General features: G+C 42.7%; 1 protein-coding gene across 1 annotated transcript in view; it reads right to left on the bottom strand.

The window, feature by feature from the left end:
- The window catches only part of KCNH5 (potassium voltage-gated channel subfamily H member 5), a 246,221-nt gene that overhangs the window by 182,935 nt on the left and 49,301 nt on the right, over window positions 1–13,985 (bottom strand). Inside the window, exons 5-6 of the mRNA XM_042459356.1 lie at window positions 12,424–12,539; window positions 10,715–11,107 (exon numbers count right to left, since the gene is read on the bottom strand). Of these exons, the coding sequence (XP_042315290.1) occupies window positions 10,715–11,107; window positions 12,424–12,539 (509 nt within the window). The remainder of the gene's footprint in view (window positions 1–10,714; window positions 11,108–12,423; window positions 12,540–13,985) is intronic.

The following is a 13,985-nucleotide window of genomic DNA, read 5'->3' as shown; positions in this document are numbered from 1 at the left end:
CCCCCGCAGTATTCCAAAACTCAACTTTTTCTCTGCCCATGTACCCTTGAGCACATGATGGCAAGTTACAGCTAATAACCACCATCTGCTCCATAAAGCAAAAGCAAAATCCGAGTATAAGACTTCCTCTATACATTTATACATTTTGCTCCTTCCAAGCAGAGTTTAAATGGTTATCTTCTCTGATACCACACAACAAGTGCTCAAAAATTCTTATATGTTACCATTCTTGCATAAATTCCTCTTTCTTTTCAATCCATCCTTAAATCTTTGCACCTGAAACAGCTTGCTTCCACGTGTTGCATGTAATGTGTTCCTTCCTCAGATATTACTGCACATTAGCAATTAATGAAATATGACCATCTCTCATACACAAGGCTAATTAAATTGCTATAAAATTGCTTTCCAGAAGTTCTGCAATCCCATAAAACTTCTTATTTTCCCAAACTATCTCCCATTTATCATCCAGTATAGCTCCATACCTTATTAGCATGCTATTATATACATGCTTTGACATTTGTGTAGTAAGGTCAACTAAATCCCCACTCGGTCATCCAAAATCATATTAACAGCATCCTTGTAATTATAAGTACCAAATCCCATTTGAAAACCATCTCAATCTGATCTTCAGCGGAATGTTGACCTAAATAGTTTCCAAAGAAGGAAAAGTTTAAATTTATGCACTTAGCCCAACATTTGCTGGTTTGGACAAAATGTTTGCCATTTTTTCATATTCTATCTACTGAAATATTCTGATTTCAGGAAAAGGATTGGCAGATGTGGAGCCAGCATCATCTGGCAGATTAGATGGATGACAATAGGGCATACTTATCAATTTGCAGATGACACCAAATTAAAAAGAGTAGCTAACACCCGATGGACAGAATCAGATTCAAAAATGCCCAGAATAAGCTGAAAAGTTTTGGTTGCAAAGCAACAATGATGATTTTCAACACATAAAAAAGTAAGGTACTGCACTTAGGGCAAAAATGAAATTCAATATATAGTAATGGAGACATCGCTTAAGAACATAACATGTGAAAGGTAGTATGAGTCCAAGTAACCACAAGTTAACATGAGTCAACAAGCATATAAACAAAGGCAATGCAATTTTAGCCTGCTCATAAAAGTATATTGTCTAGATCAAGGGAAGTAATAATGCCTCCACAATTCTGTTTGGTCAGCCCTACTGGAAGACTGTGTCCAATTCTGGCCACAAGTTCAAAAAGAACATTTGAGTACTGGGTGTGTCCAAAGAAGGGCGAACTAAATGGTTAAGGGTTTGGAACCATGGCCTATGAGAACGACTCAGGGAGCGGGATGTTGTAGCCTGAAAAAGAAGGTTAGAGGTGATATGAGACCCTTTTTAAATATTGAGGGATCTTGTTTGGAGGTTCTAGCAGGAGCGCAGCTACGTATACCGTACTGTAAGAACGGTACCGGTCGTCCTCTATCCACCGAGCACGCATCTTCGGGAGGGACGCACATGGATCGGTGAGGGAGAGGGACACCCGCCTAGCCATCAATCACCGAAATCACCTGGCGTCAATGGGGTGAACAGATTCTCAGTCAGATCTCCCCTTGATAAAAAAAATTCTGTGAGAGAATATACAAGAAAATGAAATAATTTACATTGGGAATTCCCTCTGTTCGGAGCTCTGTCTTTTAACATAGTAGAAAACAAGGATTAAGACCAAAAGGAAACCCTATTATATTTAATAGCCCTCGGCAGAATAACAATTGCCAAAGTCTGGAGAAATAAGGAAGTGCCGAAAGTGGAGGATGGTTTTAAAGTTTGGTTTTTTTTTTTTAGAAATATAGAAATGGATACATAACTTTGAAATTAAAAGATGAAATGCGAGAAAAATAATTAACTTGGTCGAGAATAAAGAGAATTGTTTCAAAAGGGAATGTTTAAAAAGGTAATAAGGAGTAAACCGTGCTTGTGTATTATAGATAAGATTAATTATTGTATAAACTTACGATTTAAGCAAAATAGACTGAAAGACGATGAGATACAAGGAGTAAGGATGATAGATCTTTTGAGAAATAGAGATGTTATAGCTAATAATGAAGCAGTAAGTGAAAAGAAAGTGAGGGGTGGGATGGGGGAGGGGAGGGTAAAAAATATTGGGGTAAGACTTTGGAAATGTTTTTGGTCTTGCCCTTTTTCTGGTTGTAACTAAATTCCATACCGAGTACTCTCCAAAAAATAACTCTTTGCAGGGAAGCCGATTGCGGCGGGCGCCAGCTTGTTTTCTGCTGCTCCAGCTACCAGGATCAGTCACCCATGATGCAAGCTGCAGGAAATAAGATCCATCTCAACCGTAGGAGGAACTTCCATATTAAGGACAGTGGAACACACCCCTCAGATGGTATGGGATCTCTTCCTTGGGAAGTCTCAAGCAAGCTGGATGGCCATCTTTCCAGGGATGCTTTGATTGTGATTTCCCAGGGCAGGGGTTGGACTGGAATGGCCATTGTGGTGTGTTCCAACTCTATGATTCTAAGGAGTCTCTTGAGTGGCCATACAGGCATGGTGAAGCAACTGGGATCATATGCTAAGGTACATAGGAGAAAAAGTCTCATGGAAGCATAGATTTGGACAATTGCGACAAAGGCGCATCCCGGTTTTCAAACCACTTCCATGCAGGAAAACACTCAAAGCACTCCCAACAAAATGGCCACTCACCTGTGAAACCCGCCAAAAAAAAGATTACACTACACTCTGAGGCAGCAGATTGCACTGTTGAATAGTTCTACTGGCAAGAGGTTCTTTGTATAGTGAGGTAGAATTTCTTTTCCTGGAGTTGATCCATGCTCGGGTCCATTCTCAGGAGCAACAGGAAAACGATTTTGCTCCATCCTCTTATGACATCCCTGTAAATATTTTTATGTCAGACCTTCAATCATTTTAAATTGTGCTCCAGCTCATCAATATCCTTCTTGAATTGTGGGTTCGCAGAACTGGACACAGTATTCCAGATTTGGCCTGACCAAAATAAAATGAGTGCAATGTTATTCCCTAATCTAAACAGTATTTGTCACTGATTTTAAAATAATCAGCTGGTTAATATATATGGGACTTGACACTACTATTCATTTTATGGACAGCGCTTCTGCACTGGTCACATTACATAAATAAATAATAATAAATAAAAAATGTTATTATACCGCCCTTCCATCGATCAGGGCGTACTAAAATTTAAAATTCAAACACAATACAATAATATACACCTATTAAAAAAGTCAAAACCCCATCAGCAGCCATCTTGCCGACCAAAAGGAGAGGCATCAGAACTCTTCGGGAAGGCAGCTCGAAATAGGAAGGTTTCAAGCCCTTCTACTGAGCTAGGGAGTTGGCGAGCGGAGCTCGTGGGCACATATTCCAAAAGGCAAGGGGGACGCTGAATATGTCCTCCTTTTTGGAGGGAGTCTGGTTCCCTTGGAACCTGAGTATTTGCTCCCAGACGTTCTGAGGAGTGCTGGGTGGAAGTATGGGGAGGGTCGGTCCTTCAGGTATTCTGGCCCAGCCATGTAGGGCTTTATAGGTTAACTAACACCTCTGTTACTGAGCCGAAGCAATAGCAAGACAATGCGATTTTAAGCACGGATGTAATATGGCTGGCCCTGAGTACCATTGACCAGCTGGCTGCCATATTTTACCAAACTGTAGCTTCGGGTTGGTATAGGTTTGCCCATGTAGAGCGCATTGCAGAAATCCAATCAGAGGTTCCAGAGCGTGTACCACCGTTTTCAAGGTCCCTCTGGGCAGGTATGGCGCAGCTGTCGGATAGCCGAATCTTGTATAAAGTGTTCTTGAAAGTCGCATTCACTGAGATGTAAGGTGTAGCGACGAGTCAAGAAGAACTACACATGCGCACTGAGTCCTTCACAGAACTGTATCCCGTTCAGGACAGGTGGAACACTGCCATTCCTGGACCAGGGAATCTATCAAAGTCCCTCCGTTTTTCTGGATTCAGACTGAGTCGGTTTTCCCTCATCAGCCATCTGACTCCGCATGCCACGAGAGGATAGAGACGCCATCCTCAGTTCACTGCGTCAGTCGGAGACATAGAGAAAATTATTTGGTGTCTCAGCGTACTGATAAATCCCCGCGCCCCATGTCTCCGGTGTCTTCATCGGTTTCATGTAAGTTAAATAGCATGGGACAGAATGCTCCTTGAGGGACCCAGTTTAAGGGCCTTCTTATCGGAGCACACGCTCCACTTGTCACCTCTGGAACCTCCCAGAGAGGTGGACCTGAATCATGACGCTAGTGCCCCGATCCCACTTACCAGGCGCTCCAGAAGATACCATGGTTATGGTATCGAAGTGCTGAATGTCCAGAGCACCAAGAGTACACGCTTCCCTGTCGATTGACGACGAGACATCGACCAATGGCAACCATGGCCGTCTTCAACCCCGTACCCCCGGAAACAGTTTGATATGGTCAATAATCTGTTTCATCCAAGACCGTTGAAGCTGGATGCAAACACCCTCCGTTCCCTTCCCCAGAAATGAGCAGACAGCAGACTGGCGATATTACTATGTATCAGGGGGTCGAGGGAGGGCTTTTTTAATGAGTTTTGGGCCAATTTAAAATCGTTGGAAATGCCCATCCCTCAGATGTATTTAATAATCATTGGCGTAAACTGTCTTACGCGGTCCCCCCTGAGCGCTAACCATGAGGACGGATCGAGGAGCAGGTTGTCTTCCGAACACTTCCAAGGATTTTTGTCACATCATCGGTACTTACCAACTCAAGCTGATCCAGTTTAATAGAGTCCATGGAAGCTCTGGATGCCTCTAACCTAGGTTCTGCTCTAATGCCGGCATTAAGACCTTCGCTTATCCAAGAGGTTTTATCCGCGAAGAAGTTGTTAAATTGGTCACAGCAGGCCTTTGAAGGTTCAAGGATCTGGTTCGGGGCAGGAGGGAGCTGAGTTAGCTCCCTGACTACCCTGAACAACTCTGCTGGACGCGACTCCGCGGACGCGACACGAGCACCATAGAACGCATTCTTAGCTGCTCGTATCGCCTCTCCGTAGTCCTCCAAAAGGCGGTCTAGGAGAGCCTTGTTGGGTAAGCGTAGGTGTTTCCGCCAGCGGTGCTCTAGCCGTTGCAGAACCCGATTCCTTGCCCGGAGGTCTTCCGTGTACCAGGGCTTACGTTTGGAAGCAGGCCTGAGAGGGTGCTTGGGAGCGATCCTGTGTATAGCCCTAGATAGACTGGTATTCCAGATACCAGTCAGGGCATCAACAGAGTCGCCGTCGCTTCCAACCATGTGTCCCTCTAGGGCTTCCTGGAACCTTTTGGGTTCCATCAGCCTTCGAGGGTGGACCATCCTAATAGGTCCACCACCCCCGGGGGGGGATCTGGGTAGAGACCTTGATTTTTGCCTCCACCAGGACGTGATCCGTCCATGACAGGGGGGAAATATTAGTTATTTCCACCCACGGATTTTCCGCATCCGAACAGAAGACCAAATCAAGTGTATTACCCGCAAAATGCATTGGACCCGAAATCAGCTGGGACAGGCCCATGGCCGCCATGGTAGCCATGAATTCCCGAGCCGCACCGGATGGAACATAGCTGGCCGTAAGGGAGATGTTGAAGTCGCCCAGGACAAGTAGCCTGGGCGTCTCCAGCATCAGCTCCACGACCAGCTGTGTCAGCTCGTTAAGAGAGTCCTTAACGGAGTGGCCGATACACCAACAGAATCCCTAGACTGTCCCTAGCCTTTAGGGTCAGGTAAATACACTCGATAAAGAAAGTCTGTCGGATGTGGTTCCTAGTGAGAGACAAGATGTTCTTATGTATCAAGGCCACACACACACCCCGCCCACCTAACCTGGGCTGGTCCTTCACCGAGTACCCAGCAGGGAGGGCCTGTGCCCACACAGCATCCCCCTCAGGCCCAAACCAGGTCTCAGTAATGCAAGCCAGGTCACAGTTAGTGTCCTCCATCAGATCATGGAGGATGTGGGACTTGTTGTTAATCGACCTGGCATTGCACAGGAGCAGCGACAGGGTTTGTGGCACATAAAAGTTCTCCCAATGTAAATCTTGGGGGGGGGGGGGGAGGTCAGTGGACTCAAAAAATGTGGTTCAGTGGCCACATATACACCATGGGCCATATCTTACAAACCCTGCCCTCAAGACCAGAATTATTTAAGGTCTACTGTCCTATGAATGCAAGACTGAATAACTTTCAGACAGCTGCCAGTGAAAATGACTTCACTACCTGCTAGAAGATGAATCTGCATCAAAAATTATCCCTGTAATAACAGACTGCACTGCTTTACACAAAACTACTGCAAATATTTGGTGTTGTTACCATAAACCAAAGCGTTTCATTTCCAATTCAATATAAAAATGTCCAGTATTGACTGATAAAGACCCAGCATGGCTCTAGTAAAATTTCTGCAGGGAAGTCCTGAATTGGTGCTTTCTGGGGTGTATGAAAATTTAGGAAACAGTACATGTGCTGGTTTCAGTACAGAATATGTTGTATAACAGCTGTTTCAATTTTGGTTTAGATTTGCAAACTGTTCAAGCTATTGTGGTTGAGTTTGCTTGGTTCATTTTTAATTGGTCCTAGGAAGTGGTACATAAGCATTCTACAACATTATTACTTGCATAATTCATTCCATCCATCCACACATCGCCTTATATCCCGCCTTTCTCCCAGATAGTGACTCAAAGGTGTTAATATTATAAAATGTCCAAATTTCAGCTGCTTGCCATAAGCTGGCTGGAGTTGAGGGGGGATTGGGAGGGACAACAAAAAGATCACAAGAAACTGACTACTTTTTTGGATAGACAATAGGGCAGGGATTACCTTTTCTTGGAGTTAGAAAACCAAGAAGTGTAGGTGAGACCCTGATCCTAACACTGTCAAAACATTGAAATTTTCAGTAGGATCACAAAATACCTCACAACTCCTTCAGTATAATATTTTTTTTACCCAAGTATATGAAATTAAATGACCTTCCAAGACTGTCCTCATTGCTTTCCAAAAGTGGGGGACATTCTCCATGGACAAAATTCAATGCCAGTAAACAAGACCAATTATTTTTTAGCAAATTGCTTGAAGTTGTGCATTAAAAATGGAACAATTTTTGAATTAATGAATAGATGGATGCCTTTCTGTCAGGGGAACAACGTATCTTCATTTAGAAAATATAAGAAGACTTCATTTGGCATATTTACTATTTGTGCTCATTATGTATCAAGCTTAACATCTTTAGTGTTCCAAGGATTGATTAAACGATAGGCTCATTAAAAAGCCTTCATCTTACACTGTTGCTGCATTGTCCTAGTGTGATCAGCTTTTAAATATAAGTCTTGAGACCCTACCTAAAGAAGAAAGAGTGCAATTTTATACTTATGAAATTATGTGATGATTGTGCATGAAAGAAACTATGTGATGATTTTTCCAGGTGGGCACTTCAGTGAGAAATTCAATTTTGGGGACTTTTTTTTCTTCAGTAATGAAAGTAAAAGTGCCTCAGCCATGCATTTTGCATGGGTCTTAGGACCCTAACACATGGGATTAAAACTTCAGCTTACCTTTCCCGAATTCAGTCCTAATCTTGGAGGCAGCAGGTGTCATTACAAAGAAATCACCACCAAATTGCCACCCAGGTCCATCCTAGATGCAGCCCAGATCCTGTAAGCCGCTTCGGCAGCCATTTTTAGAAGTCGGAAGTTTCTAAGAAGGGTCACCAAAGTGGCTTACAGAATCCGGGCTGCATCTGGGGCAGACCCGGGTGGCAATTCGACGGTGATTTTTTTGTGATAACACCCAGCTGCCTCCCGAATTAGGACTGAATTCAAGCAAGGTAAGCCAATAGGGTCCTTAGTCAAAGCAATTTGAATTACTCCACACAGCTCCAAGAATGGCGGGAAAGAGGGAGAAATTCAATTCTAAAGATAAACACAGGCCATCCTTCATTGTTAGACACTGTGGAAGAGAAAAACAGCTGTGTTTTATGGTCATAAAAGTATATGTATGTGTGCACCTGTTATTGTATAAAAGCATACACAACTACAGTTGGATCACTGAGATAATTTGATATTCCCCATTTTAATTGCCTTAGGGGTGAAACAGACCACCCAAGTGCCACAGCAGCTCACCTCAGCGCCAGTGCTGCTGTTTCAAATGGCCTCTGAAAAGGAGTGATTTCTTCCCGCTCCTTTTCAGGACAATTTTTTTTTCATTTAGAGTGACACTGGAGCAGCTTCTGACTGCGTCGGGACATGCGCTGCCTAAATACCATGTCCCCAACATAGTGTCTCTTTTGGCCGTTCTATTTCAGGCCTTAGTCTCAGTTAAGACAATTTGAATTACTCCACAGGGCTGCTGGAGGGGAAAGGGAGAGGGAATCCCATTGTAAATATGTTAGACACCTTTCTTATTAGATGCTATGAACAGCTAATTTCAAAAAGAGTTGGGGAAGGAAAGACAGCTGAGGGCCCAAACAGACAGGCCAAAATATAGCTGCTTCGGGTTAGTTTAATGCAGTGTTTCTCAAATAGTGGGGCGGGCCCCCCAGGGGGGGCACGAGGCTCCATAAAGGGGGGGGCGAAGCTCTGGTTAGCAGAGGTGTACTTATAACAATCTTATAGACAAATGATACTATTTACAGTCGCGCGGGGGGCGTGAAATGTTTTCTTCTTCCTAGGGGGGGCATGACAGAAAATAATTGAGAAGCACTGGTTTAATGGTATGCTGTTTAAATGATGCCTGCATCCTAAGAGGCCAGAAGCTGTGCCAAAGTCCTTAGGACTGGAGCATGGCTTTGGCACGGCTTCTGGCCTCTTACGATGCAGGCATCATTTGAACAGCATACATACATCCAAAGTGACCCGAAGCAACTTTATTTTGGCCTGTCTGTTCAGGCCCTCAGTGTTTGATAGATATTATAAACTCACAGAGATTCAAGAAAATAAGTAATCATACTGAAGGACCCAAATAAGTTGAAAACATGTTGGTTTGTCCCACCTAGCACACTCATTAAAATCAGTTCTGGAATGGTGAATGAACCCATAATTGATTCAATGGGTCTACACCAGTCAGGACTAACAGTAGGATTTAGGGCCATAGTTTGTGGGTGACTCAGGTACAGAGCATGGCTTCCATGTCAGTTTACCAGTGAATATACTCCAGGTTTTAGAACAGATGTTAAAGGAATTTTCCAAGGTGCTGAACCTTAGGACATAGAGTAATTTGGGACATAGCGCTCAACAGTTTGGGTAGTCTCTTTAAAACCTTCATTAAAATACAAAGTAAATTCATAGCCCTGCAGACAAGGAAACCACTACTCAACATCGACCACAAAACCAAAATGCCAAAGACTCTCACCTTCCTCACTTCATACATTCTCTCATATCTTTCCCTTTTAGCATCTTCTTGGGATGCTGCACCTTTGTTCAGCAGCTTGGATAGCTCCTTTACCAGTAGTGTCACTAGGGTTGGCATCACCCAGTTTGGTAACTCATAGTATCTCTCTCTCTCTCTCTCTCTCTCTCTCTCACACACACACACACACACACACACACCTGCCATTGAACTCCTCCCATCCCGTCCCATCAGGAATCTGGTTAAATGTGATGTTTTAAAATATTTTGTAATTTTTTATAATAATTTTAAAAATTGAAATTTGGAATCTTAATTTTAAAAACAACAACACTGGGGCCTCTCCTTTCTCCTCCCATTGAGCTTCAGCTCTTTGATATATGTTGTGCAATATTGTCATTCTCCATGGAGAGTTGCATATTCCTGGCATAACCTATCTCTGCATGCAGATACTTAAGCTATGTTGTGGGGATGTTGGATTGTGAGCACTCAATGAAATCCTCCATCAGCTCTGTGTATCATAAATGTGTGGGGTTACACTTTGTTTTGAACAGCAGCATTCTACCACTGAACACACAACCAAATGTGTAACCAAATGCACAACCAAATATGCCTTTGAAGCAATAGTGTCTTTGAATGTGGACATTCATGTGCATCTGTGCACATCTGCACATGCACTGTATCCACAACTGTACTTCCTCATCCTTCAATTGAACACAGACATTCTTCATTGGACAAAATGTTCAATTGGTTCATTAAGGGAACTTATGCATGAGTGTGATACCAATAGGATTCCATACTACGTCAGTATTGCCATGACATAATTATATCCAGCAAATATTTGGCTTTAAAACGGGGTTAGATAAACTCACAGATGACTCTGCTTTCTCTTCCTTGAATGGAATGAGGACATCTCATAGGGGACAAAAATGCCCATTCGGTTCAATAAGGGAACCAATAGGACACCATATTATGTCTACTGTTGCCCTGATATATAATTATAGCCAGCAACACATTTTGGCTTCAAAAGGGGATTAGAGAAACTCAAATATGGCTGGTCTATCATTATCTACTATCATGATGGCTATATATTTCTCTAAGAGTCAATATGCCTCTGAAGACCATTTGCTGAGAAGTATAACATGGAATGTCAGTGTGATTACACTCATGACATGCTTCTGGACTTCCCATAGGAAAATCTGGATGGCCACCATGGGATCACAATGCTGGACTAGTTAGCCTTTTGCCTGATTCAGTAGAGTTCTTCTTATATTTCAGTTTGCTACAGCAATTAACTATCTTTTTGTAGAGATGTTATAACTACAGCACAAATCAGTTGCAGTTGCTTACCTCATCCACATTTTCAAAGGCATTGATGATATCGTAAGGTAAACATGACAAGAGGTCTATCACGAACCAGGTTTTCAGGTAGTTCATCCTGATTAGTTTGGGATCAGATATGACTTCTCCACCAGGTCCAACAAAGGTTGTGTGAAAATTCAGGACTATGTCCACCAGGAAAATAACATCTACCACGCTGTCCAGGACTAGCCATGCAATGTTGTTCTGCTTTGTTTTGAAGGAGACGTTGTAAGGAACCATAATGGCTGTGTAGAAGGTGAGAATCAAGATGACCCAGTCCCAGGTGGTTTTGAAAGCGCAGTAGTGTAAAATTATGTGTGGGGGGGTCTTTGGGGCTTCTTGCTTGTATTGTGGAAGAATATCAGAACCCAGTTGGAGAACCTTAAGCAAAAGACACACAGACATTATTGGTGTAGTTATTATTGATTATGTAGTTTTCAAGGGAGAGACAGTCTAATCTTGTGGTCTGATCATGGAGCAATACTCCAGGAGACCAGTCTCAGCCATGAAAACACACTGGATGACTTGAGGAAGTCACATTTTCTCAGCTTCAGAGACAAAGTCACCCCCACTGAACAAATCTTTCCACTAAGACCTTGTGGTTGTTGTTGAAGATAAGCAACAACAACACATTTTCAAAGAGATAGCCATGTTAGTCTACATCCACATAACTTGGAAAATGGTATAGGGGAAACAAAGGAAGCAAGATTTATCTTTTAGACTACCTGGTTTATTTTGGCATGAGCTTTCATGGATATGAATCCATTTCTTCAGTGCATCTGAAGAAGTTTGACACCCACAACAGTGCAGGCTAAAATAAATCAATCCCAAAAATGCTGCTTGATTCCTCTGTCTCCTCTCCCATTTTCACTTTATTCAATTTATTGCAACAAGTAAAGAATTCAGAATGAAAAATAATTCCAAATTAAATTAAAAAGCAACACATTTTCTATATCCAGATAAAAGGAGATGGATGACTCTGATGTCACTGGAATATTGAGTTCATTCTAGTCTGAACTTTAAAAGAGTTGCTCAAGGTGCTGAACCTATTCTGAGTTACCTGTTCTGACTGCATATTTAAAGTCTAGATTGAAAACGAAAGTGATTTTACTAACACACTCCCTCAGAGTGTGGCGGAGTCTCCTTCTTTGGAGGTCTTTAAGCAGAGACTGGATGGCCATCTGTCGGGGATGCTTTGATTCAGATTTCCTGCGTGGCAGGGGGTTGGACTGGATGACCCTTGGGGTCTCTTTCAACTCTATGATTCTGATTCCATGATTCTAAGCCATGTACCTCTCCTAATATAAATTCAACTGAGTCACTAGAAGAACAGGGTCTCTAAGGGCAATATCGCACTCCACTATTATAGCGCTATTATTCCACTTGAACTTCTGTGGCTGCCTCCTGTGGAATTCTGGGGTTTGTAATTTACTGGGGCCTAAAAGCTCTCTGGCTGAGAATTCTAAATTCAAATTCCAGTGAAAGGGGAATAGTAAAGCTACAGTGTAAGTGTAGTGTGATATTAGTCTAGCTGGTCCTGACCCAACATTGCCCCCATTGCTGCAGCCCTTGGGAGCCCCAACCTTCTTTCCTTATAATCCTTTATCCTACACCACCCTTCCCTTTCTCTTTCCCTTTAAGGGGCAGCAAATTCCACAGCAGTAAAGATCCTGTTTAGAGTCAAGATGGGCACTTACTTCAGCTAACCGTGAGTGTTTATGGACAACCTCTGCTTTGTTCATAGGAGTCAGCTGCTGTAGAACACTCCGGCTATTCGTCAAAGCACGGGTCAATCGAGCAAATTTTGTCCAGCCTGTAAAAAAGGAAAGTGTGATAAGCCATATTATGAATGATTGTCTTATTCCAGAACTGGGTATAGTTCCAGGCTTCTCCAAGAGTTCCTTTGGTACCAGAGACTGACACACATTTAGCTTTATTGGCAATAAACGTTATTGGTGGTAAATGATGCAGCAAATAGTACACAGCAGAAAAGCATTCCAGCATCCTTTCCTTTTACTGATGTGGTCCAACATCCACTTAAAGGCAATGGTAAAATTGGGACCTCAACTTAATTCTAGTCAGATTATCCCTGGCTGACAATCAAATTCACCATGACTGGATCTATAGGGAGCCCTTGGGCTGGAGTTCACTCCCCAAGGGGATGCAAATGGAAAATGGCCTCTAAAGGTTGCATAGTTCAGAAGCAAACAAAGACAACCAAAGTATGCAAGAGTGACCCCTCTCTCCCTCCTCATGAGCTATGAGAACAGTGCAGGCAGGTTAGCAACAGAGAAAATTCAATCTCCCAGCCTATTCTCAGCATTCATCTCTTTTCCCAACTTCAAACTGCCCAGATAATGTACACAAATATCCAACAAGGTCACTAATGCAAATGGACTCTTTCTCTACACTGGGAAGCTGTTAACATTTGGCCATCAGGTTAACAAGGGCTCCAAAACCCTTCAAGAAGCCAAGATGACAAAACGGACAGTGTAGTGCTTTGGACATATCATAAGCAATGTGATTCATTAGAAAAGAAAATGATGCTTGGCAAGGTAGAAGGTAATAGAAAAGAGGACAGTACAGTATTATATGTGGCTAGCAATAGTAATAGCATTTACTTTTCTGTATCATTTCATAGTGAACTCAGTACTCTCTGAGCAGTTTACAATTTGAAAGCCACTTTCCCCCAACAAGCTGGGTCCTCATTTTACTGACCTATGAAAGGATGGAAGGCTGCGTGGACCTTGGAGTCAAACTCACGACATGATGGCTGCATTTAACCACTGCACCACCAGGAAAGAATCAAAGAAGCAGCAGCCTAGAGTCTGCAAGACCTGAGCAGGGCTGGTGATAACAGGATCACTTGGATGTCTCTCATTCATAGGGTCAACATAACTTGAAATCGATTTGACATCAATTAAAAACAAAAACAACTGGTGGCAGAGGCCCAGCACACTACAGTGACCATCTGTCATCTGTTATTTAGTAATCCATCTTGTAATGATATCATTAATGAGCCAATAAAAAGAGACAAAATACTGGGGGTGGAAAGAATATTTACTATTATTCATTTCCAAGTCAAGAAACAAGTTTCCTGACAGTCACGATACCCCATCAGGAAGAATAATAGAGCAGCAATACAATGGACCCTTGCTATACAGTGGGGTTTGGTTCCAAGATCCCCCATGTATAACAAAATCCATGTACGCGCAAGTCCCATTAAATATAATGACATAGCAAAATGGTGTCCCTTATT

This window comes from Sceloporus undulatus, chromosome 1 (genome assembly GCF_019175285.1).
Source record: "Sceloporus undulatus isolate JIND9_A2432 ecotype Alabama chromosome 1, SceUnd_v1.1, whole genome shotgun sequence".
NCBI classification, from domain to species: domain Eukaryota; kingdom Metazoa; phylum Chordata; class Lepidosauria; order Squamata; family Phrynosomatidae; genus Sceloporus; species Sceloporus undulatus.
Note: the sequence above shows the minus strand (reverse complement) of the source record. Positions and strands in the feature narration are given on the sequence as shown.